Source organism: Ambystoma mexicanum, chromosome 1p, assembly GCF_040938575.1.
Source record: "Ambystoma mexicanum isolate Mex_15411 chromosome 1p, UKY_AmexF1_1, whole genome shotgun sequence".
Taxonomy (NCBI): domain Eukaryota; kingdom Metazoa; phylum Chordata; class Amphibia; order Caudata; family Ambystomatidae; genus Ambystoma; species Ambystoma mexicanum.
The window spans coordinates 1146110466-1146135309 of record NC_090921.1 but is presented as its reverse complement, the minus strand read 5'-3'; the positions used below and the strand labels follow the sequence as shown (position 1 = coordinate 1146135309).

Here is a 24844-nt window from a genome sequence, read left to right as displayed (position 1 = left end):
GTGTTCCATGTTGGGACCAGAGCGGCCATTTGGGGAGATTGTATACACCCGGGAGATTTCTGTTGTTCCATAGTGGTTGGGCTAGCGACAGCTTGTTGCCCCATCCCACAAATTTGTGTGCGTCCGTCCAGATTTGGGTTAGGTGTGTCCGCATATTGGAGATGTTTGGACGGGCCCTTTTCCTATAAAGATATTGCATGACAGGGTTTTCAAGAGTGTCAATTTCTAATGCGCGGTTATGCGGCGCGGATTTGTCCCTGTGCAATTGGTCATTTACGATTGTCAGTTGGCTGGCCCAATAGTATGTCTGTATCCGGGGAAGCCCTATTCCACCCTCCCAAATGGATCTTTGGAGCGTGGCAAGTGCTATGCGGGGGGGGGGCATCATTCCACTGCCAACTTTCGGATTGATTGATCTATCTTCCCGAATACGTTTGGGGGGACGTGAAGTGGGGCATTTTGTAATATGCATAGGAGTCGGGGCAGGGACATCATTTTAAAGAGCGCTGCTCTACCTAGTAGCGTCAGGGGGAGGGATGCCCAGTGTTGGGAATCTTCCGCGAGTCTCGTCATCATTGGGTGTAAGTTTCTGGGGACATAGTCATTGAGATTATTTGTGACGAGTATACCCAGGTACTTGAATTGTTTCCTTTCAACCTGATAGGGGCATTGTGGGGGTATCGCCTGTTCTACCTGCCCCTGCGGGAACAGGATGGACTTTGCCCAGTTGACCTGTAGGCTGCTGAAGGCGCAGCATTTTTGTAGCACGTCGGTCACTATGGGACAGGATCTTACTGGATCGTACAGATATACAAGCAAGTCATCAGCATACATGGACACCCTGTCTTCCCAGCTTTCCGACCAGCGGAAGCCCTTCCATGTCTCATTGCCCCTCAATAGTATCGCGAGTGGCTCGATTACTATCGCGAATATCATGGCTGACGGGCATCCTTGCCTGGTTCCCTTTCCTATTTCAAAGGGGTTTGATGTATAACCGTTCACCTTTGTGACTGCTGTTGGTGCTTTATACAGTAGTTTAACCCAGCTCATGAACTGGGGCCCAAATCCCATTCTTTGCATTATCTCCCAGATCGCTTCCCAGTGTACCGAATCGAACGCCTTTTCAAAATCTACCGCCAACAGGGCTAGTGGGCCCTGAATGGTGGGGGCATTTTCTATCGCCGTATGTAATCGATGTATGTTCATGCGCGTGGATCTTTGTGGCATGAACCCACATTGATCCGGGTGAATCAAGGAGGATATAATTGGCTGGAGTCGATTAGCTAGTGTTTTTGCTAGGATTTTGGTTTCGGTGTTGATGAGAGAAATCGGTCTGCAAGAACTGCATCTATCCGGGGGTTTGTCTGTTTTGGGTATTACCACTATAGTGGCTTGTCTCAGATCTCGTGGGAGGAATCCCTCGCTGTGGGAAGTTTCATACATTTTTAATAGATGAGGTGTAATTATGTTTGTACCCATTTTTTTCCACACCTCTACCGGGAAGCTGTTGGGCCCCGGGGTTTCCACGGGTTGGAGGTCCGCTATGGCTGCGGACAATTCGTCCTCCGTGATATTCGTGTCTAGGAGGGCAGTTTGTTCGGGTGTTAGAGAGGGAAGGGTAACTTCCGCTAGGATTGTGGTATCAATGGGGGGGGAGATCGCCGCTTTGTAGAACTCCCTATAATAGGAGGCGAACCCCTCCGCGATGTCCCGGTCCGCTGTTAAGAGTGTGTCCCCCTGTGTCCTAATCGCCCTGACATGTCTGAGCTCTTCATCTCGCTTCTCCAGCCATGCCAGCATTTTGCCCGCTTTATCCCCAGTTTCGTACACTCTAGCCCGCATTGCTGTGTGCGCCTGTTTGGCGTTGTCGAGGGCGATGTTCTGTAGTTGTTTTTGTGCTAGTTGCAATGCCCGGAGAGATTCCGGTTGGCCTTGGGATATATGGGTTGCCTCTGCCCTCTGCACTTGCAATTCCGCTTCCTGGATTGATTTAGCTTGTTTTATCTTATGGGCCGCAATCCAGTAGATAAATTCCCCCCTTAATACCGGTTTATATGCTTCCCATACAGTTGTTGGGCTGCCTACAGAGTGTTCGTTCACTTCAAAGTACAATTCTGTAGTTTTTTGTACATGCTCCAACAGTTCTGGGAAACCCAGGTAGTAACTGTTCAGCCGCCAGGTAGGTGGGGGGGTCGGTCTATCGGTGTTGATTTCTATCATGAGTGGGGAGTGGTCTGATATGCCCCTGGGTAGCAATTGCACTGCACTTACTAGGTGTATTTCAGATGTTGGCAGAAAAAAGTAGTCAAGCCTTGATAATGAGGCATGTGCCCCAGATAGGAACGAGTTTTCCGTCGTGTCAGGGTGTAGGTGCCTCCACACATCTTTCAGTCCCATGGCATCCCTAAATGTGGCTAATTTAGTGCGCGTGGAGGGGTTTCTCGCGCGGACATATGTGCGATCAAGCTCCAGGTTCATTACCTCATTGAAGTCTCCCCCCACTATCACCAAGCTCGAGGGATCTGCAGTGATTACGGGTGTTAAGTCGTCGATTAGGGAGGTAAATAAGGTCGGTGGGGCATAAATGGCTAACATGGATATGGAGCGTCCCCAGAGAGTCCTGTTTATATGTACATCTCTGCCTCCCGTGTCCTGTGCATTTGAAGGGCAATCGCCTGTGTATTAGGATCAGGACTCCCCGGGCCCCCATGGAAAAGCCTGAGTGCAATGCTATGCGGTAATTTGATCGCTTGAAAAGGTTGCAGTTCGTGCCCGCTAGGTGGGTTTCCATTAGGAAGGCTGCGTCTGGCACATGTCGATTCAGTTGTTGTAAAACAAGGCGCCTCTTGATGCTACTGCCCAGCCCGTTCACATTGCAGGTCATAATCTTAATGGACTTTGTGTTATTCCTGTTGTTGGATTCCATCATATCAGATGGGCATTGGTCGTGGCGGGTTGTGCTGTATGTGTCGTGTGGTAGTGAACTTTATCTCTCCGGTGGGAGCCAGATCCCGACCTATAGTGTGCTGTAACGTCTGTGCCCGAGTGGAGCCACGGGCCATTTTAAAACAAAGAACTAAACAAATAACTTCTGATGCAATTTCAAACTCCCCTACCCCCTCCCCATACTCCGCTCCAACATGAAGTATCTGTCGCCCTAACATCAGTCCGAGCTCGCCAATGGTTTGCTCGGACAAGAGTTAACAACCCCTACAACTTCTACAACTGTTCCCACGTAACTAGGGGGGTGCGTGTGTCCGAAACGGCCGCTATATGTTTCCTCATCCGTGTCAAATACCTTGTTGCATTCTTTTCATCGGATGTCGATTCTCCGCCGTGGGTCCCGCCATTTTGGGTGATTGCTGCTGCCTTGTCTCCCGTCTCAGCCCTCCCCCACAAGTGGTGGCATTATGTCATCACAGTTCGGTGGCTGGTCCGGGGATTTTCCAGGATGCGTGGGTCTGCTTCTTCGATTCGGTCTCCAGTCGCCATCTATATGTAGTTCTGCCCACCTCCATGCCTCTTTAGGGTCAGAGAAGTGGACCGTCGTCCCTTTATGGAAAATTTTCAGTTGGGCCGGAAAGATTAGGCCATATTTGACATTTAGAGAGCGCAGCTGTCTTTTGATTTGCTCAAATGATTGCCTCGCCTTTTGCACTTCTCTTGTATAGTCCGGAAATATGGCAATTCTGGAGCCATTATGGGTGATCGAGCCCCTCGTGCGTGCCATTTGCAACAATGCGTCCCAATCTCTGTAATTCAGGAACCGTGCCACCACCGTGCGTGGCGGGGATCCAGGCGGGGGATGCCCGTGGGCACTCGGCGAGCTCGTTCTATCGAGAAGAATTTGGAGAAGCTCTTTTTGTCGAACAGGTCGATGAGCCATTGTTCCAGGAACAGTTCCATGCAGTCACCTTCGGCCTTCTCAGGCAAGCCTAGGATGCGTACATTGTTCCGTCTCGACCTGCCCTCTCCTTCGTCTACTCTCGCTTTCAGTACCTTCAGGCAGGCCGTGGTTCTGTGGAGTTGTTGCTCCAGGCTCCTTAGTCCATCCTCCGTCCCAGATATACCCTGCTGGGCCTCACCGGTGCGGGACGTCAATTTTTGGAGATCATTGCGTAACAGCAAGACATCCACGCTTATCCCATCGATTTTCTGTTCCATGGAGGCACGGGAATCGGCGATCGCCGCCATAATGTCCTTCAGAGAAATTGCTCCTGTTTCCTCCTCCATTGTTTCACTGCAGTCCTGCTCTATCGGTGCATTCGCCGCGGCAGTGGTGAATTGATCAATTTTGCTTTGAGTACCGGTTTTCCTGGATTTTTCTTTCCCCATGTCGGAGGTCTTTACACGGGAGTTTCTGCGTAGCATGTGCTGCCAGTGAGTCCGATGACCGATGAACACCTTTCGATTTGGGCGGCTGTGTGCTGGGGGCCAGTTAGGGCTTGGCACGGGGACAAAACTTGGTTTGAGGCGCCTCAGGCTCTTCTTTTACAGGCTTCTCACTTACACTCATGCGGTGGCGCAGCCGTGATCACTGCCCCTTCGACCGGGCCTGTCCTCATGTGGGTCCTCTTCAGGCGTAACACTTTCTCTCTCCCGGACCGTCTGGCAGACGAGCGGGAACCCTGCCACCCCCCTCAGCGGGACGGGCGTCGGGGTGGAGGCGAGGCGGCCTTCCTCTCGCGAGCAACCCCCATGTAGCCCCACTCCGTGCCTCGCTGTCTGTTACTGTCCACCCGCACCCCCTCCGCGTCGGGGATGCCCCATGTCCGCTCTCCGCACCTCTCGTCTCCTTTAGCCGGCGTCCGTTCACAATCGCGTATCTTTGCTGCGTAGGCAGGTTTACATCGGCACGTAGCCCGGCGCCATCTTGGAATCGCTCCCTCGGGACACTTCGGGGAGATCTCTGTCCTCCGGACGCCTCGCCGTTGCACTTTTCGCTACGATTTTCTCACAAAAATTTGCAGCAGCAGTTCCCCTCACCGATGGTGTGATTAATAATTGTCGTTCGACACGGATGGCAGGCGATTTAAGCAGGATGTATGTAGCGGGGCCGGGAGCTCGAAGGCTCACGTCCGCATCGTTCGGTAGCTGGCCACGCCCCCTCAATATTTGGCAAAGTTGACTGCAAAGCCCAGATGCTGTAACAGGAGCATAGCCACTTGGAGAGACTCTGACACACGCTGACGGGGTCGCCCCCCTGACCAACCAGTCATCCACGTACGGATAAACATGCTGTCCCTGAGACAGGAAAGCTCAGTACTACCCCGGCAATCCACGAAGGGTTTGGTCCCAGGCAGCACCTGGACTTTCGCGGCGCTCTCAGTAGCTACAGGCTGCAGCATGGCCATTCGCGGCAGCAGCACGGTTGGAATCTGACCGTGCCCCCACAGCTCTGGCGCACCAGCCCATTTTTTCACCCAGCATCTGTGGCATGAGCCCGTAATTGACGCACCGACCATCGTATGGCCTCCATCAAATAGCTAAGTGCCAGAGCCAGGCAAGATCAGCCCCAGCCTGGCAATCCACAAGGGGTCCGGTCTCAGGTCGCATTGGTAGCTTGGCAGCGCTCATAATAAGCTGCGGATAGCAAAACAGCAAAGGGCGGCGGCGGGGATCTGCAAAAGTGCATACAAAGCTCCCATTAGAGCCGGGTGGAAGAAGAAACCTCATGTTCACCTGCTGCTGAGGGACTGCACCGACACAAAGGGGTCCTACCCTTGTGGCATAGCCTTGGCCCGCTCCAGTCATCTGTCTGGAAAGAGGCACAAATCTTCCTGCCGCCTAACGGAGAACCAATATCTCAATATCTGCAATATGACAAGGGAGCTGGCAGCAGGTGCTGTCTTCTCATCGGGGGACCCTCCAGGCGGCATCAAGGGACGAGACACCCAATCACTACTCTGTGCAAGACTTGAATCAAATCCCCCCCCCCCGAGGGGGACCCCATGACTATTGAGATTCCGGGGTAATTGGGAGGCCCATTATAGCAACCCCATCCCGTCCCCGGACCGCCAGGAGCAATGACGTAAAGTGGCAAGGCGACCAGACAAACTGATATTGCCGCACTGATGGGCAATAGCATCCCGGAAAAGCCGAAAAAGGGAGAGCCAGCACTGACAAAAGAAATTCAAAAGGGCACGGGCGAAGTTACGAAAAAGATTAACTCCCTCAACAAAAGGTTGGAGGCAGTGGAAAGCCGCACAGCAGACGTGGAAACTGCCTTACGTGACCAAACATTTGAATGGGAGAAAGGACAAGACGGACAACCTGCCCTTGAAGCACGGTGCAAAGCGCTTGAGGCGAAGCAGGAAGATACAGAGAATAGGTCAAGAGGGAACAACATTTGCCTCCGAAGGATCCCGTTGTCAGTCTCGGACTTGGAACTGGAAGGCTACGTAGTGGATCTGTTCAGATTCATCATAACTCTCCCTGACAAATCTCTGTTGGAACTTGACCGGGTGCACAGAACGATCCCACAGCAATTGGCCTTCTCGCCCCCGTACGCCCAACCCATGGTCCACTTCTTCAGACTGAAAGAAAAAATCATGAGAGAAGCCAGGTCAATGCAGCAAATCTCCTTCAGAGATTCCAATATCCTCTTATATGAAGATCTGGCGAACCCTCCCCCTTCAGAAGAGGAAATCCCTCAAGCCACTGACTGATTGGCTGCGTGAAAGAAAGATCCCATACCGGTGGGTCTTCCCAACATCTGTAAAATTTACCTGGGAGGGCGCACGGCAACAGCTCCACTCCCTGAAAGAAGCCATGAAATTCATGGGCGTTGGGGGAGCAAGCGAGGGATCTGAACAGAGGTGTCCATCAGAGACCCCATCAAAAAGAAAGAAGGGACGACATGGACAAGGGTGAACAGAAGGTGCAGGATCCGGGGCCCCCCTCGAAAAAAAAACAATCCAGACTGAGCAGCTACAGTACCCTGAGTGCAGACAAGGTCAGTTGTTGACCCCGTGGGGTCTCTGACCATTAGGAGGTCGAGGGGGAGGGATACATAGCCAGAAACTCATCCCTATCCAATTTAGGAGGGGGAGGGAGAAGAGAGGAAGGGTGTGGGGGTAAAGCGAGGGTACACCCGAACATCTGGCTTAGTCCAGGGTGAAGCAAACCATTGCCGATTAGCAGTTTCATTCGGCGCTGCGAAGGTATTTTAGCACTATGCCTTGCTATTGACAAGTTTGGGCCCGGTTGGCCATTTGTGCTTGTGGTTGGAGCACTTCCAGTTGCCCTGTTGGGTAGGAGATTCTCCTTTCTTGGGTCTTGTGGGGTTGGTGGAGGGGGATTCAAGGGGGAGAAAGGTGCATGAAATTGCTCTCCCACATGTGAGGCAATGTCACAGCACTCTGACATCCACATACATCACAAGTATTTGCAACCACAACCACAGCACACAGGGCAGTTAAAATATATACCAAAGCTGCACCCATCAAGGAGTCTCATGGGGTCGGATGACGAAAGGGAAATCGGACTCCTTTTGTCGAATGTCTAGGGCCTTAATTACCTAGGGAAGCGCAGGTCAGTGGAGCACAAGTTCAGCCAGCTAGCAGGAGACATAGTGTTCCTCCAGGAGACTCACCTGCTCCAGGACGATGAGAAACGTGTCAGATTCAAAAGGTTTAAGAAGAAGTTCTTTGCCACCTCAGGGGGGGAAAAAGAGAGGGGGTGCAATCTTCCATCACGTTGGTTGCAGTCTATTGCCCAAATACCGTTGAGACAAGTTTGTGGCGAACCTGCTCCCAACGATCCTGGCATTCTCAGAGGGATATCTGAGCTTAGGTGGGGATTTTAACATGGTCCCTGACCCCAAAGCATATAAAACACTTCCAGGGCATCAGCGGTTATACCCTCTACTCGCACGCACATAGAGGGTTTTCAAGAATTGACCCCTTGGCAGTCACAGACGCAATTTACCTGTTCCTGGACAAGGTAGAGATACACGGGCGGGCAATCACGGACCATGCCCCAGTATCGGCTGACCTGAGTATTAATGGCTCCCCCCAAACCCTAGTGAGGTACTGGAAGTTATGTAATGCCTTGTTGCTAGATGCAAACATAAAAAGGGAAACAGAGGAAACAGTAACTAACTACTTTCTGGAAAACACAGCAGAGGACACCCCCATTGGCGTAGTTTGGGGTGCCATGAAAGCGGTGGTGAGGGGGACGCTCATTAGTGCAGGGGCAGAGGAGCGAAGGGTCTTGAAAATCCTAGGGTCCAAACTAGAGAAGATGTTAGCCTCGCTGGAAAAGGATCTGCAATCTCACTGGACGAGGAAAGGGGTAAGGGCACTGCGAAAAGACTAAATAGCACTGGAGATGCATTGGGCGCATCAATCGGCGAAATCATTGGCCTACACAAAACAGTTTTACTATAGTAGAAGTAATAAAGCGAATCGTAACTTAGCATACAAGCTGAAAAAAACGCACATCAGGAACAACATATCTTGCATTAGGGACCTGAAGGGTCAGGCTCAATACAGGGAGCGGACAAGATGGAGGTGCTGGTGAATCACCACAAAGCTATTATGTCACGCCCACCAACTCCCCTTAATAATCTGCCTAGCTATCTGTGAGCCAGCAAAGCTCAACAATATAAAACCCTACTGAACTCCCTAGAGGACCCCATTACTCAGGAAGAAACAGTGAAAGCCATAAAATCACTGAAGAACTCAGCACCGGGCCCGGAGGGGCTAACCACAACATTCTACAAGTCCTACTTGCCTGTTTAACTCCTTTCTCAGCACGTGTACTATCACTAAATCAATGGCGGAATTGTTGATGATTCTCATTCACAAACCGGGGAAAGATCGTGAACATCCAGACTAATACAGACCAATAGCCTTAATGAATAATGATGGGAAAATGTATTCGAAAGTATTAGCAGCCAGGCTAAAAACATATCTCCCACACATTATAGCCCAAGATCAAACGGGATTTATCCCAGGGTGGGGGACGCACGATAATATCAGGCATACCATAGACCTCATTGAAAGTGCAAACAGGACAGGAGAGGGAATGCTGGTTATCTCATTGGACGCCAACAAGGCATTTGATTTAGTTGACTGGGGTTATATCCAGAACGTCTTACGGCATTGGGGTGTTGGTCCAAACTTTATAACATGGGCTATGGCGAATTACCAAATGCCGACCAAGCAGTTGCGGGTGAATGGTAATAGGTCTGAAACAATACGCATCTCCAGGGGAACGAGACAGGGTTGTCCCTTATCGCCATTGATCTTTGCCCTGTCCATGGAACCATTTGCGAATAGGATCTGGAAAAACCTAGATATAAAGGGGCTCACCGTAGGGAGTCAGGAATATAAAATCGCACTTTACGCGGATGATGTCCTGGTCACCACTACCGAACCAAGCTCGTCCCTGGGTCCGCTCTGGGAAGAAATCGAGGAATTCGGCAGGGTGTCAGGGTTCAGGTGAACCTAGATAAAAGCAATGGCAGTTAACCTCACTAAAAAACAAAAGGTGGACCTAAGTCCGGCACTACCAACCCCTGGGCATTCTCCTCAATTGGGTACCTGAGTCCAGATCCCCAGAGAATCCTCCCACATTTATCAGGGCAACTTCCCGCAGCTGTTCGGCAAGTTCAGGCGCGATCTAGTGCATTGGTGAACACAAGAAATGTCCTGGTTCGGCCAAATAGCTGCAGTGAAAATGAATCTGGTCCCCAGACTACTGTACCACTGCGCGGCGCTTCCGGTGCAGATTCCAGAAAAGGAGCTAATTACTCTATAGAGAAACATTCAGAAATTCATATAGGGGGAAAGAAACCCAGAATAGCGAAGAAAATCATTCTCAGGGGTAGGGCACTGGGTGGTCTGCGCGTCCCAGATGTAGCTAGATACGCACTGGCAGTGCAACTTTCACATGCATTCGCTTGGGTTCCCTCATCAGACCAGCCTCTTTGGAGACAAATACAGGAGGTCTGGTACACGGTTCCATTAGCGGATCTCCCGCACTTACCGACCATAAAAGCCCAGGACAAACTAGGACCCCTCACGGCAACACTAAATACTGTACAAAAATGGAAGGCGGTGGACCGAAAATGGGGTTGTAAAAGTTCACTAGGGCCACTCACACTAATTTGGAACAACCCAGAATTTACGGCCGGAATACCCCCACATGGGTTTGCAGCATGGCAAAAGTGAGGGCTACAAAAGCTATCAGACTTCCTAGAGGAAGGCTCTCTGTTAACCTTTTAAAAATGTAAGGAAAAATTCAGGGTAGTAGAAGCAGAAAGGTTCCATTACACCCAGCTCCGGCACTGGACCTCACATAAGGCGGAGAGGGAGAAGGGGGCGAGAGCCCTGACGGCATTTTAGCACTCCCTATCGTCAGCGAACCCAAAGGGGAAGGTGTCCGCAATTTACCAACTTTTAGATAGAAATGACCCGTCCAAGAAGGAAAAGTATATGCTGGAATGGGAGAGGGACCTGGGCCGAGTTATAGATGTAGCGGAATGGGGGAAAATTTGGACCAGGCTACATAAAAGTGCCCAATGCATCACGAACAAGGAAGGGGGCTATAAGATCTGTTATAGATATTACACCAGCTAAACTGAGGCAACGTGGACATCCCCCTGAATTGCTGGAGAGGCTGTGCAGAAAGGGGTACTCTGTTTCATCTCCTGTGGTCATGCCCTAGAGCGGAAAGGTACTGGGGGGATGTGATGAGCCACATTAAAGCATTCACGGGACTAGCAATCCCGTGGAACCCGGGAATTATTCTCTCGGGTGAAACGGGGGGAGGAGCACTCCCACTCTCAGGACCCACCTCCTGCTGGCCGCAAAAATCCCATTGGCCCGATTATGGAAAAACACAGAGGGCCCCTCAACCCAGCTATGGTGGTCGAAATGCTGGGAAATCATTGTGGCAGAAAAGATTATGGCAATACGCTCTGGGACCTTGAACCCCTTCCTGAACACATGGGCACCATTTTTGGACTACTATGAAAAGTACCCGGGTCTTACCCTAAGGCCTCCTCTGACACGGTGGCTATAGGGCTGATGGGAAGAGCCGGCACTCCAATTAAGAGAGCAGCGTGCAACCAAACTTTGTCCCTTCCCCCAAGCAGAACTTGTAGGGCCTGATCTCCCCTGCCCCTTGAATCCCACCCGCCCCCGGGCGCTCCCTGAGAAGAGAAATGGTTGTGGTTTCTGCTAATAATCGTTGTTATATGCAAAGCTGATGTTGATGTCAATATACTTTGTGTTGAAACGTATAATAAAAAGAACGGTTGAAAAAACATGGTGTCCCTCCCTGTGGAGGAATGCTGTCACTGGAGCCAGGCATTTGGTGAACGTCCTGGGAGCCGACTTGAGGCCAAAGGGGAGAACCTGCAATGTTTGCGGTGCATCGGGATGTGAAAATAGGCATCTTCTAGATCCAAGGACGCCAGAAATTCCCTAGTCTGCACCGTTCTGATAACGTCCTGCAACGTGAGCATCCTGAACTTTTGGCGTTTCACATGCTTGTTGAGTGGCCTCAGATCGAGAATGGGGCGCCATTTCCCGTTTGGTTTTTTGATGACGAAAAACCGGGAGTATGTACCTTGTCCTCTTTCCGACTCTTGGACCTTTTCTATAGCCCCTTTCTGCAGCATCAGGTGCACCTCCTGCCGCAAGACCTGTAGATGTGGTTGTGACACCTTCACTGGTGGAATCGGGAGTGGAGACCGACGGAATTGCGACGAGTGGCCCTAGTGGACTGCATCCAGCACCCATCGGTCCGTCATAATGAAACGCTACTTGTCGAAATGTTTTGCCACTCTCCCTCCAAGTCTACTGCCCTTTTGGCAGTCATTCCTGAGGCTTGGACTGGCAGCCTCTGGCGGCAGAGGCGGACAAACCCCACTTACGCTGGCTTTCAGAGTCCTTGCGATGACTGGTAAGATTGTCGAAATCCCTGTGAGGAATAGCTGGAGCGACCATAGCCTTTGTCGCGAGATCCCCCAAACCTGGCGTTCCCTGAAGCTCCCCTAAATGAGCAAAAGGGATGAAGCAAACGCTGACCCTGCAGCGTTGCCAGGGATCTTGCTGTGTCTGAATCCTATATATTCTTCAGAGCTTCATCAATCTTCTCCCCAAACAACTGCTCCCCCTCGCAGGGCATGTGGACCACTTTGTGTTGGACTTCAGGTCAAAAATTGGTACATCGCAACCAGGCCTGCTGACGGAGGACCACCCCATTATTGAATTGCTTAAATCCTGACTCCGCCAGGTCCATGGCAATATTAATGCTGTGATTGGAGGCTTCTTCCCCCTCACGCACTAGCAGCATCGCCTCCTTTCGTTGCAGATCAGGAAGATGGTCCAGCAGTGGCGCCAATCTGTGCCACATCTCTCTGTCATAGTGTGCCATAATGGCCAATGAGTTGGCTGCCTTCACTGTCGTCGCCCCCACTGTCCGCACCTTCTTGCCAAAGGCATCCAACCTACGGCCCTCATTGTCCGGGGGAGTCGCACATCTATGTTGGCTACGTGCCTTTCTACTGGCTGCCCCGACACCACTGACTCCGGAGTGGGCTGAGACGTGAGGTACTTTGGTGTGGACTCCGGTGCCTTAAACATTATCTCCAGGCGTCCCTTGACAGCAGGCTCCATGAAAGGATGGCGCATTGTGCGCAGACCTTCCTACCACACGTGGTCCAAGATGGGGATAGAGAAGACCGCCTTATGTCATTTGCCCATACGGTCAAATAAAAAAACAGTCTTTTCTCTCCTCCTCCAGAGTAAGGCCAAACTCCTGGCAGGCCTTGGCCATCATAGCATGAAAAGCGCCCACATTGGCTGCGCCGGGCTGCACGGGGGGATCCACGTCAGGGTCTGTGTCCCAGTTATCCGCCCTCCTGGGCGACAAAGAAACTGACAAAACCATGTCTTGCGAGACGCTATCCAGATCTGACTCCACCAGTTCCCTCTCTTCCTGATCCCTCCAAAGCGGGGTACCACCCCTAGACAATGGCACATGCGGCCGAACCTAGGGAGACTTCTGTGGAAGACCCGAGTGGGGGGCCCCCACCACATTTGTCTGCTCTGGAACTGCTGGTAAATTCTGCCCCAAAGGATCCACTGGTGACTGGGGGACCGGTAGCAGGGCATCCAACTGGCCGAGGAGCGATTGCAGCGTAGACAGCACCTGCATGGAGAGCAGGGAGTGCGGCTTGAGCAATGGATACTGAGGCGGAGCCGCCCCCATGCCTGTCGACGTGGATGGAGCCACTGGCCATAGGCTCAATGCTGTCGTGTCGAGGAAATGATGTTCTTCCCCCTCTGGACTCGAAGCAAAGTCGTAGGTCGAGGGATCTTGCTGGAGAATCTCCATCGGAAGCAAAGTAGCAAAACCGGTCCCCGACCGACAAAGCAACTCCCCCACAGGCAGAAGACCCTCACACCCCAGGAGCTCCAGGCACGCCGAAACAATTGTCGATGAGGCAGCCATCGACGTTGTAGGCCCCCCCCACAGCCGCAGCCGGGGCTGTCCGCACAGTGGACGATGGGATTATCAGCAACACAGTCGTCATCGACAGGGCCACTGTCGTCAACAAGGTTGTCGCCGTCTCTGGAGGTGAGGCCTCAGCCGGCAGCCTGGGTTTCGCCGGTGAAGACGCCCGCTTGGACGCAGAGCCGGAATGGCATCTGGACGATTCCTTGCCAGACTGCGAATGATGCCGTTTCTTTGATGACGATTTCCTCACCGACGAGGAATATTAATGCAACCGCGACGTCTCCTTGTCCGAACACAAAGGTCTGCGTGATAGATCTGCAGGCTTTTCCGGCTGGCCACTAGAATCATTCGACTTCTCAGCCCTCTGTGCAACTGCTCCCGGAGCGGGACCTCCGGACCCCAGGCCTTTTTGCACCGGCCTTCCTCCTGAAGACTCACCGCCCTTTCCTGACTCCAAAACCAGGCCTGTCCCGGTGCGTTGCTTCTTGGGCGCTGGCTCCGCCGACTGCGCCTTCCGGTGAGAAGGAGACCTCTTTGTTGCTGAAGACTTGCCCCCGTGGGCTGAACCAACCTCCCAGCCCGGATAGGTCCCCTCGTTCAACCAAGAGATCAGCTACCGGTTACGGTCCTTTAGCGTCTTCTGGGAGAACCCCTGACAAATTTCGCAGTTCTCCACGGAGTGATTGGGGTACAGGCAATACAGAAAGTCCGCATCACTGTAATCCTCAAAAACATTCTTGAGACCACAGGTCTCGCATGGCCGGAACAACGACTTCTTCAGGCCCACAGATGACATGATGGGCCTGAAAAACACTGCTGCGCAGAAACACAAAGAGCAAGAAATGTGCACAAGCGAAACACGAGGTGATCCCAACAGTTTGGAGACGGTTGAAATCTGAAGGGAAGCCGCGGGGGCAGGGCTATTTATACTGGACAACCTATTGGTGCAACCTAAAGCACCCAAAAGGACATCGATAGGACACTCAAAGTATCGAAGTTGTTCCATATGAAACCCACTATATTAAAGTTACTGAGGTTTCCCAGCCTGACGACTGGAAATATTCACAGCATGTGAATCCATGAAAGATCCAATGCTGGAGAAGCAGAGAGACCAGAAAGGGATCCTCTCTTCGAGGGACCGCAGGGGAGGGGCTGGAAGCCAAACCAGGACACCAGCAAACCCATGCCTCACAGAACGCTGTCCACTTTCATCAGAAGCAGCAAGGTGTTGTTCCCTGTCCAGAAGCAGAGAGGGAACTGCCACAGAAGCCGCTGGGAACACGAGCAGACCCCTGGTTTATGTTAGCAGGACACACACAGACACCAGTGAGCTCCAGGACGACCCACAGGCAGCAGGAGAAAACCACTGGTGAGTGTCAGAGACGCACACAAGCACCAGGGAGCTCTACACAGGACTGCAGGCAAGTGCCGGTCGACATATTAAATGTTGAACTTTTTGAAAACCTAACATTGCAAGAAACCAAGGCATACTAAATACCGAAATACATGAAACTTTAACCTTGCAAGTGTAAGGTACTCATGGTTGCAACAGTAAAGACAGGCACAAGTGATCACAGTTCAAGGGTGTTTATTAAACTGTATAACGGGTGAGAAAAACGCCTAATCTAAACCTAAATCTAAGATGGGAGCAAGCTACGACCATCAAATAATAATAAGGCAGGCCCAGTGGCATCTTGGTAAATAAAAAGGGCCTATACTAAAAACAATATTGCCAATCCTTACAACTAAGATAAAAATAGTGTGGGACAAAGTTCTCAAGAAAAGAAAGAAGTGTTCACCAAATGATAAGTCAGGATGATATGGCTGAGGTCTCCCTTCCCCACCTGTTTAGCAAGGGACAAGGCAGGACCTTTGAGCACAGCACACTCCTGGGCCTCGCCAGTATGAGGTTACAGTTCCTTGCAATGATGCCAGGACCTTCTGGGGTCAAGGCTCTTTCCTGCAAAAGTCTCTTGCCTGTCACAGACTTTCAGTTATACGAGGGGTTTTGCTCGACCCTCGTAGGACCACTTTAACACTTCACGCTAGCCTCTCCTAAGGCCTGTTGGTTTTCATAGTTTCAACAAAGCAACAATACCCAAAAGGGTTTCAGTCAGAGTCCTTCGAATGCACACCCCCACGACACCTGACCACTCTGCTTCCTAATCTTTTACTAGGGTTTCTTTAATGTTCAATTGCACAAGTTCTTTTTATCTGTTTTCTCCGACTCACCTGCTGTGCTGAACTGTTGGAGTTTCTTGTCTCGGGAGTCAAGGATGGCACCACAGCGGCAAGCGCTTCTCCCTGCTTTGGCTATCAGCGTGGGAGGGCCCCCGTGTGTCGTTGACACTTGTCACACCACACGCCAGCTGGACTTCCTGGTCTTATGATTTCCCTTTCAAAGGCTTTCTGCATCTGAGTTGAAAAGGGCAAGGGCAATTCCCTCTTCATTGTCCCTCCAGGTCTCTCTGCCTTTCTCCTCCATTTGAACTGCCAGTCCGGAATAGCTGCTTCCTCGTGCGTTCAGTCTTGGTCAAAGTGTGCTTTCGTGCTCTGCCTTTTATCCCCTTGGGGGAAGGGAAAGGGCAGTCAGGTGTGCGTAGTTACTGTCAAGTGCCTGACGCTGGCTGACCCTTGTGTTAGGACAAGTCAGGTAAAAGGCTCTGGTGTTAGTCCGTTGTCTGTCATGGTGCAGGAAGGTGTTTGTGTTGGAAAATGTGGATGGGGTATAACTTCTTAACATCCTACAGGGTAGGATGGGGAAAAGGTGGTATAGGGAAGAGGGTATCGCGCCTCAACCGTCGGTATCCCACTTCCACTCCCCGAGGACCCTTCATCCAGGTGATCCTCCTGCACTGGTCCACCCCCAGGAACTGGATCCAATAGCGATGGCTGTTTCCTGGTCAACTGGATGACAGATCCCAGGGGACCAGTAAGTGGCACACCGTCAGGTTGCTCACACAAGAAACCAACCCATATTTAATACCGAACTATATGAACCTTTAACATTGTACGAAACCAAGTATGCTGAATACCAAACTACATGAATCATTAACATTGCAAGAAACCAATGTATGCTGAATACCGAATATATGAGAATTTGATTTTTGAACATCACATTATAGAGAAACCTCTCATTAAGATAAACAAATACAATGAATTACAAACTTTAAAACAGGTTTACCTTGAAACACTACAAGTGTGCCTTCCAACTTGAATTTGATTAAGAAACATAAGAATAGTTTTTGAACTCTGGATCGAAACTCAAATCATATTAAAGCAGTGTTGCACAGTGAATTACATCTAAATTTACAATTGACCGCAATAAAGACTACAGAAAGCATGAACAATGACCTTTAATGAATTAATGCAGTTGGCAAGACCACTACTTGGCGAAGGGTGTATGATACATTGTGGCAGGGCCACGAGGCAATCCTGGAAAAACCAACGGATACAAGATTTCTCCCTAAAAGCCGGAAGACCAGCACAGCAAATTCAAGTAAGGGTGACTTTGTGCCCAGGAGCAAGTGCAAAGGAACTTATATGTTGGACTGAGGAGTCCAGGGATCCTAGCTGCGCGACCTGTGATGGGAGGGTGTGGTGTGACAACTTTGCCTAGACCAGAGGACCCGGAATGGTGAAAGTGAAGGACACCCCAAAAACAGCCCAATAAGAGTCCAAGAATACTGGTTGCATGACCTGTGACGGGTGGACCATGTGCTCTAACAACTTCTCCTAGACCAGAGAATCCATATTGGTGGGAGCTAAAGATATTACGAAACCAGCTCAACAAAACCATTGCAATACTTCTGAACTATACTTCTTGTCTTGGGGACAGAATCCTGAGACCCCTTTTGTTCTGGATTGCACTACTTAAAACTTGGGGAAGGGAACTCCATGGATTGCTCTGGAACTATATTGCTTTGAACTGAAGAAGGTAAACTTCGAGATAATGGTTTAATATAGTTGTGAGGGCTAATATACTTGTGACTACAAGGAGAGGTTTTGGACACAAACAGACATTTAAGTTGAACTCTTTGACACAGATATTCCTTGGTTTTATTCTAGTAGGGAAATTCCACATTAGTATAGGGCAAGTTAGGCCTTCAACCATCCTGCCATTTCAGTTAAACATCTTTTGTTTAAACTTGAAGTCTGTTGTCTGTGTCAGACTTCATGATGCCTTAACAGGTGCCTGCACGGTGTGAGAAACCTGAATGTGTCTCACCTGCTAGTCCCCGGAGATCTGTCATCCAGGTGGCCAGGACATGGCCATCTCTATTGGATCCAGTTCCTGGGGTTGGATCAATGTGGGAGGATTACCTGGATGAGGGGTCTTCGGGGAGTGGAAGTGGGACATCGACGGGTGAGTCACGGTATCACCTTCCGTGTAACACCTTTTCCCTATCCTACCTAGCAGGATGCGTAGAAACTCTAACATCCCCTTTATGACACAAACAATTTCTTACACTGTGAAAGACAACGGACTAACACCAGAGCCCTTTACATGACATGTCCCCACACAAGGGTCAGGCAGAGTCCGGCAATTGACAATAACTACACACACCTGACGGCCCTTTCCCTTCCCCACAGGGATAAAAGGCAGAGCACGAGGGCACACTTTCAGCATAGCCAACCGCACAAGCAGACAGCTATTCCTGGGCGGCAGTTCAAAAGTAGGAGAAAGGCAGCGAGAACCGAAAGGATGACAAGGAGGGAAGCGCCCTTTCCCTTTTCGACCCAGACCTGCAATGCTTCTGTGAAAGGAATCATAGGGCCAGAAACTACAGCTAGCGTGTGGTATAACAGATGTCAATTGTGTATGGGGCCCGCCTACACTGAGAACCACGATGGGGAGAGACGCTTCCTACCGTGGTACCGTCCTTGACTCCAGAGACAAGACATGCCAAGCAGTTCATCAGACGGTGAGTCGGAGGAAGAACCCATAGTAAACCAAACTGTGTTGAGGTTGCAAACGGCAACAAGGTATGAATTGAAAGAACTTATGAACAAAGAACTTGTGAGTTACTGAACTTTTAAGGCATCAGGGAAAGAACAGCTGCAGGGTGGTCCGGCGCCACATGGGCGCTCATCGAAAGACTCTGGCTGGTCCCCTTTTGTTGAACCTAGAAATACCAGGAGGCCATAGGAGAGCCCGACCTAAGAGGTCAAAGTGGTCATACAAGGGTCGAGTAAAACCCTTTGTACAATCGAAAGTCTTTGACCCATAGCCAAGAGGAAAGCTAAGGGAAGTGAATCCCGCATTTGTGATAAAGAAAGCAAATTGTGTATCTGGCAAATGTGAAACCGGCTGAGGGATGTCTGGAAGTTGGGGTGGAGCATAAAAGCATAATAATCCTGTGGACATTATGCTGACAAGAGTGAACCCGGCTGAGGGATGTACACAATGAAAGGTTGTTTAAAAAGACATTGAGACTCATGAAAACTACAGATGAAAATATTTTAAATAAAAGGCTGTAATGAACCCACGGAGGGAGGCTAACATTCAAGAAGGATCGTAGCCCAGTTGAGGGGGATCCAGGGGTGAAGTGTCATCACCCAACATAAAAGATTAGGGTAAGGAACTTTTGTTTTGGTATTATTGACACATCAGGTCCTCAGAGGCAAGAGACTTTGTATGAAAGAGACCAGGCCACTGAAGGTCCTAATATCGCAGTTGCGTATTGTGCTCAGGAGTACCGCCTTGTCCCGTGCTAAAAGTGTGTGAAAGGGAGACCCCAACTATACCATCCTGACGTATCATTTTGTGAACACTTCTTTCTTTTCTGGTGAACATTATCACACACTACTTTGTAACTTAGCTGTAAGGATTGGCAATAGTTTTTTTTAGTATAGTCCACTTTTTATTTGACAAGACACCACTCGGACTGCCTTATTATTTGATGGTCGTAGCTTGCTCCCATCTTAGATTTAGGTTTAGATTAGGTGTTTTTCTCACCCATTATACAGTTTAATAAACACCTTTGAACTGTGATCACTTGTGTCTGTCTTTACCGTTGCCACCATGAGTTCCTTACAATGGGACATTTGCAGAGCGAATCTGCAGGTGTGAAGATTGTTATTCTTGGCACCAAATGTTTTTTGCTGTGTGTTGGCTACTTATAGTGTTTGACAATGCTCAAGCAACAACTATGTATAATACCTCTTTATGCAGCTAACTACCGCACAGCGAGTTTCCTTGCTTTACTAGGTGAAGTATAATGTGAGGTTAAACGAATATACCACACTTGGGATCAGCAGCTGTGGAAAGTACTGGTAAAGAGGGGTGGCAGGGAAGTGGGTCTGGGTGCTGGTAGGCTACTATACCATTTTAGATCTATCATGTAAATCAATACAAATAATTGTTGACTGTGTTCCTGACTCAGAAGTGACCTTAGGACTGGACAAGATGTCTTTGGTGAAAGTTCACATCGTGCTGCTTACACCTTCAGAAGGAGAGCACGCGATGCACTGATCATGAGAGCAACAACATCCTTTGCAATAGGTCAGGTCTAACTGAACCTGAATGGAAAAACATGCCAATGACTGCTTATGGATGAATACCACTTTAAAGATCCAGGGCCCCTAGCCACATACTTTATGTACCTGGAAAAGGCAGTCCCAATACATCTCAGAAAGAAATTTCATTTTTCTACAAATGGTTGCACGGGTAAACCTATGAGGAGCTTGTGCATGTGTATAGGCGAAGGATGCTCACGCTGATTTGAAAGAGAGACCTGCCAGGATATAAAGTAGGATATAAAGTACTAGTTGTTTCCATTCGTTGGAAATGTGATAATGATGGACCAAAATGCGTCCCTTAGTAATGTCTACAGTCAATCCCAAATAGTGAATGTGCTTATGTGGCACATCTACGTTTTCTGCTTAATGTCTGATCTAAAGATGAAAGTTGCCGTTTTGTCTTTTTTAGCTATTCACGGAAACTCTCCTGTTTGACAAGTATGTTTGCCGCTGACTACACTCTTGGAGAGGGCCGCTGTGGCAAAGTGGTTAAAAGATTATACAATGGAATCCCTGCTGCTGTCAAAATTGTCCCCCTTGAAAAAACTGATGAGGATCATCTTTACAGAGAATGTCGAATCTACGGGTGAGTACTCCAGATTTTCTGTGGTGCTATGCTGTTAGGTTTTCCCTTGTACGTTTTAATTCTTAAATATAATCTACGTCACCAGAAGTGAGAGAGGAGGTTTAGACTTTATCACCAAAGAGGCAAGTTTGAGTTTCAAATCACTAGAAGCAAAAAAGTTGACTTTAAAAAAGATTAAAGAAGGGAAAAGGTAATTAAAAAAAATCAGACCTAAACAATAACATTGGTTATAACATTGAAGTACCAGTCTATGTATGCAGCTCTTCCTCTTCCAAAGATGCTCACAAACAGGAAACTGATCATTCATCTGATATTGAACGGAAAGAAGGTAGAGTTGACGGAGAAGAGTTTTGTTACAAGAATCTAAAACTGATCTCACAGTCATGAGTTAGATCACACATTCTATGGAGAGCTCCTATTGAAGGTTTAAAATGTATTAACAACATGTAAAGAAACTTGAGGAATTAGCTTATGATAAAGCAACTTGAAAGTAGATTTATAAGACCAATCAGCAACTTTCCTCACATCCTCCATCCTCAGAAGTTTTTGAATGCAATATGTAGCTGGGAGGCTGTATGGGGTGAATGGATTCAGTTTATAACTCATAACAATTAAAACAATGAGTAAATCATAACATTTTAAACACTGAGCCACATGTATGTTTTGATTATTTGGAAAAGTACGGTAATCAATACTGGTGGATATAGCGTTGATATGTTTACTAATACAAACGTGTTACTCCCTGTGGCGTAAAGACTTTGTTGTTGTAATCCAACACTTTAACATTTCTGGATCTGCAGGAACGTAAGCAAATGGGTATTGGCAATTTGATGGATGTTCTCTTTAATGTAAGATTTGCATTGAAAGGTAATGAGGGGCTATAATTTAAAACCAAATTAATCCTCTCGTCCCCCAAGTGAAGAATACTTGGCTTTAGTTGGGTTCTTTAAGCACATATCTCTAAAGCCTCCCCTGACTTGAAACTGTTTGCCAACATGTTTACCATGAATTAAGTTTTGACCCGTGGCAATCACCAACAATAACCATTAATATTGTGAAAAGGCCCTTCTCAAAAGGAAAGCTGAACTAGGAAATGTACTGTTTGAACTGGAGGAGCAGAAACAGGATTGATCTTCCCATTAAAGCACCAGCTAAACCAACTTGGCTAGGCTGTCCTGTAATTTGACTGAGTGGAAGGAACCCAGGAATCGCTGATTATGTAGAAAGTATCCTGGAACATCTGGGAGAGACCAGGTATGCCTGAAATCCTCAAAGACATCAGTGTTAATTGACCTTGAGCTGTAAGGTCATGGGGATTGCCGTTTGAATCCATGAAGAGGATGGGAGATTGGCCCGGGGGTAGTCTACAGAAAACTCTAGAAGGTTTAGGTAAAGTTGTAAGGAGGCCAGAATGGGATTTGTAGAACCATGTAGTCCTTCTGAATATAAGCTTTGGGGACATTCCTGTGAATAATGAGAAAGAGAAAGAGGGCATATTTCTGTGTTTTTATTTTTATTTTATTCTTTAAAATGTGGACCTAGCTCGAGAGCAACAGAGCGCTGTATAGTGTGCAGGTAGCCAGTGTTTTTGGCTCACATTTTAGTACTAGGAGTTGCAGACTTTGTGTCAGTCTGTATGCCCATCGCGATTAGTCCTTAGGTACTGCTGAAAAATCTACGTTTTGCAAGCTTTGCAGAATTGAAGAATTGTGGGGGTATTCCGAGCTGGTAAAGGGATCGAGTGTCAGAGGGTGGGTGCATGATACGAGCAGGATTCTTTGTGGGTCTGTTGTTTGCAGGCGAGTTGTGATTGCAGCTGGTTGGGCGATTTGGTTGAGGATCTTGTGCCACGAGATATGTGAAGCTTAGCTGCCAGGTAGAGTGGGGGCCTATGCGTGACTGCTTTGGAGATGATCCATGCAGTTTTGAACAGTATCCTTTCCTACAGAGAAAACCGGTGTAGTTTGCATTAGATGGGAGAGATGGGAGACAGAGTGTGGGTTGTATGAGCGAGATCGGACGGAGTTGATGCAGACCGATAGATAAGGCAGATGGAGGGATGTGGATAAGAGTGCTGAGGAGTTGGTGGCAGAGTTGGTGCAGAGTGCAGGTGAGGTATTGGTTGTGAGATAGAGTGGTACAATTGGCAAATGTGAAGCTGTGAATGTGAGAGTGGTAGCGTGATTGTAGCGTGAATGGGGAGTGGGAGTAGGTGTCAAGAGGTTGAGGGGAAGGGTGAGAGGAGGTGATGGTTAAGGAGTCTCGAGTGGTGAGAAGAAGGCTGAGTAGAGAGATAGTGTGGATATTGGAGTGAGAGAGGGCGTGTCCAAAGCGGAGGAGAGGAGAGTGAGATTAGAATAGAGGGTGTCTGGTATTGGGCACTATAAGAACCACAATACCTATTGAGAACAACAGGGGATTGTTAGGTTGGGATTCATAGAAGAACCCCAAAGTTAGACAGATAAGGTTTTGACCTTTAGGCCCTCACCTATAGCTAGTCCTAGATAGTAGGTGTTACCAATTCCTATTTGGAAAGCCTGGGGTTTAGGGAAACCTGGTTTAGGGTGGAGGGACCCCAGAGGAGGTTGAGAGAGTGAAGCCCATTAGTGTGCCCTGCCCGCATGCAACCTGACCAGATGTCACAGATGGCTCAAAGTACACCTCTTCTCCCAGAGATGGTTCAGGTTTTATTTTTTATAATCAAGATTTATTATCATTTTGCTTATTTTCATTACAAATGTTGCACTTTACTGCTTGAAAACATATATAATGAAGAACAGATTCATCAAATTACAACTGATAACATACTACACTTTTAAACCACCCAACACCCCTTCACCTCTCCCCCACCCACCGCTCATGCATGTCAATCGTACCTCCTATATATCTAACAGTACTAAAACAAAACATCATATTGTGTTCTCACCCGTGTGACAGGCTATCTTCCATATTTAGTAAGAAAAGGAAGCTAAGCTACCTCTATATTCGTCCTCGCCTCATCCAGGAGGTGCGTTAAGTATTCCCTGCCGTATATAGCCTGCACCTTCTGAACCCACTCTCCCTCTGTGGGAGCCCTATTCAGTTTCTAGAACTGTACAATACAACTCTTGGCCGCCACCAAAAGGATACAAACCATATGACTGAGGTCTTCTTCTCCATCTTCCCCCTCATTCAGCCCAAAACACACAAACATTGGTGAGAGCGTCCTACTGATCCCATCCACCTCCTTAATTCATGAGAGAACCTCTTCCCAATATCTTTGAATATGCGAGCAGCCCCACCATATATGATAATAATCCGTGCTTGGCTGCCAACATTTCCAACAAGGGTAGTCCACCCCAGGGTACATTCTCGCTAATGTGGCAGGCAAATATTGGCATCTTCTACACTGCTCCCCCTGCCCCCTCCAGCTTACTTCTGCAGGAGTCTGCCCTGATACATTCTGGTTTCACCATCACCGTCTTGTGGCCAATGCTGGATGTTGACTTTTATTGACTTTATTGATTCATGGTGCGTCACCCTTTCTCAACTGTCATGCTGGACTTCCTTTGTATCTTGTACTCATGGTGGCCATGAATCATGCTGTTCCCATCTTCATCTCCATCTTCATCTTGTATCCTGGCTTGCAACATTATGTGTTACTACTGACTTCTGCAATTGTATTCGCTCTTCCCTCCTGCTTCTCTATTCTTTTGACTGCTTACTCTCTGTTCTCTCCTCCTCTCCCTTTCCCCCTTTTCCTATCTCCTCCCCTCCTCCCCTTACTTTCATCTATGCACGTACTCTATCAGAATTGTCCCTGGAACTAGTATGATAGCAACCTTGTCTGTCTCCTTCCCCTTCCCCTTCCCCTTACTTGTCCCCCCCCCAAGCACTATCTGAAATGTTGTCAGGCATAGTACAATAGTCGCTTGTTTTGTTCCTCCACTCCCTTTCGTCACCCCTCTCCCTCACCTTTTGTTTTTCTCCGGCTCTACCAGAATTGTCGTCGGGCCTAGTACGGTAGTCGCCTGTTTGTTTCCATTTCCTTCCTACTCTCCCCCTCCCTTCCTTATCTATGTCTCAGCTCTTGCACTATCTGAAAATTTGTCAGGCCGATTACAATAGTCAATTTCACATCCTTACTGTTCATGGCCTGTAAGAATGTCATTGTATTTTCCCTTGTTCCCTCCCTTGCCTTGAAACGCTCTGAAACACATTGTGTATAGGCGCTATATAAATAAACTATCATATCATATCATATCTATGTATCAGCTTAAA

The 24844-nt window shown here is 48.7% G+C and overlaps 1 protein-coding gene across 5 annotated transcripts in view; it reads left to right on the top strand.

Annotated features, from left to right (window-relative positions):
• The window catches only part of LOC138450042 (calcium-dependent protein kinase 5-like), a 599861-nt gene that overhangs the window by 83193 nt on the left and 491824 nt on the right, over nt 1–24844 (top strand). For all 5 annotated transcript variants that reach the window (XM_069604815.1, XM_069604816.1, XM_069604813.1 and 2 more), the window contains exon 2: nt 20408–20584. In XM_069604815.1, the coding sequence (XP_069460916.1) occupies nt 20439–20584 (146 nt within the window). In that variant the 5' untranslated portion in view covers nt 20408–20438. The remainder of the gene's footprint in view (nt 1–20407; nt 20585–24844) is intronic.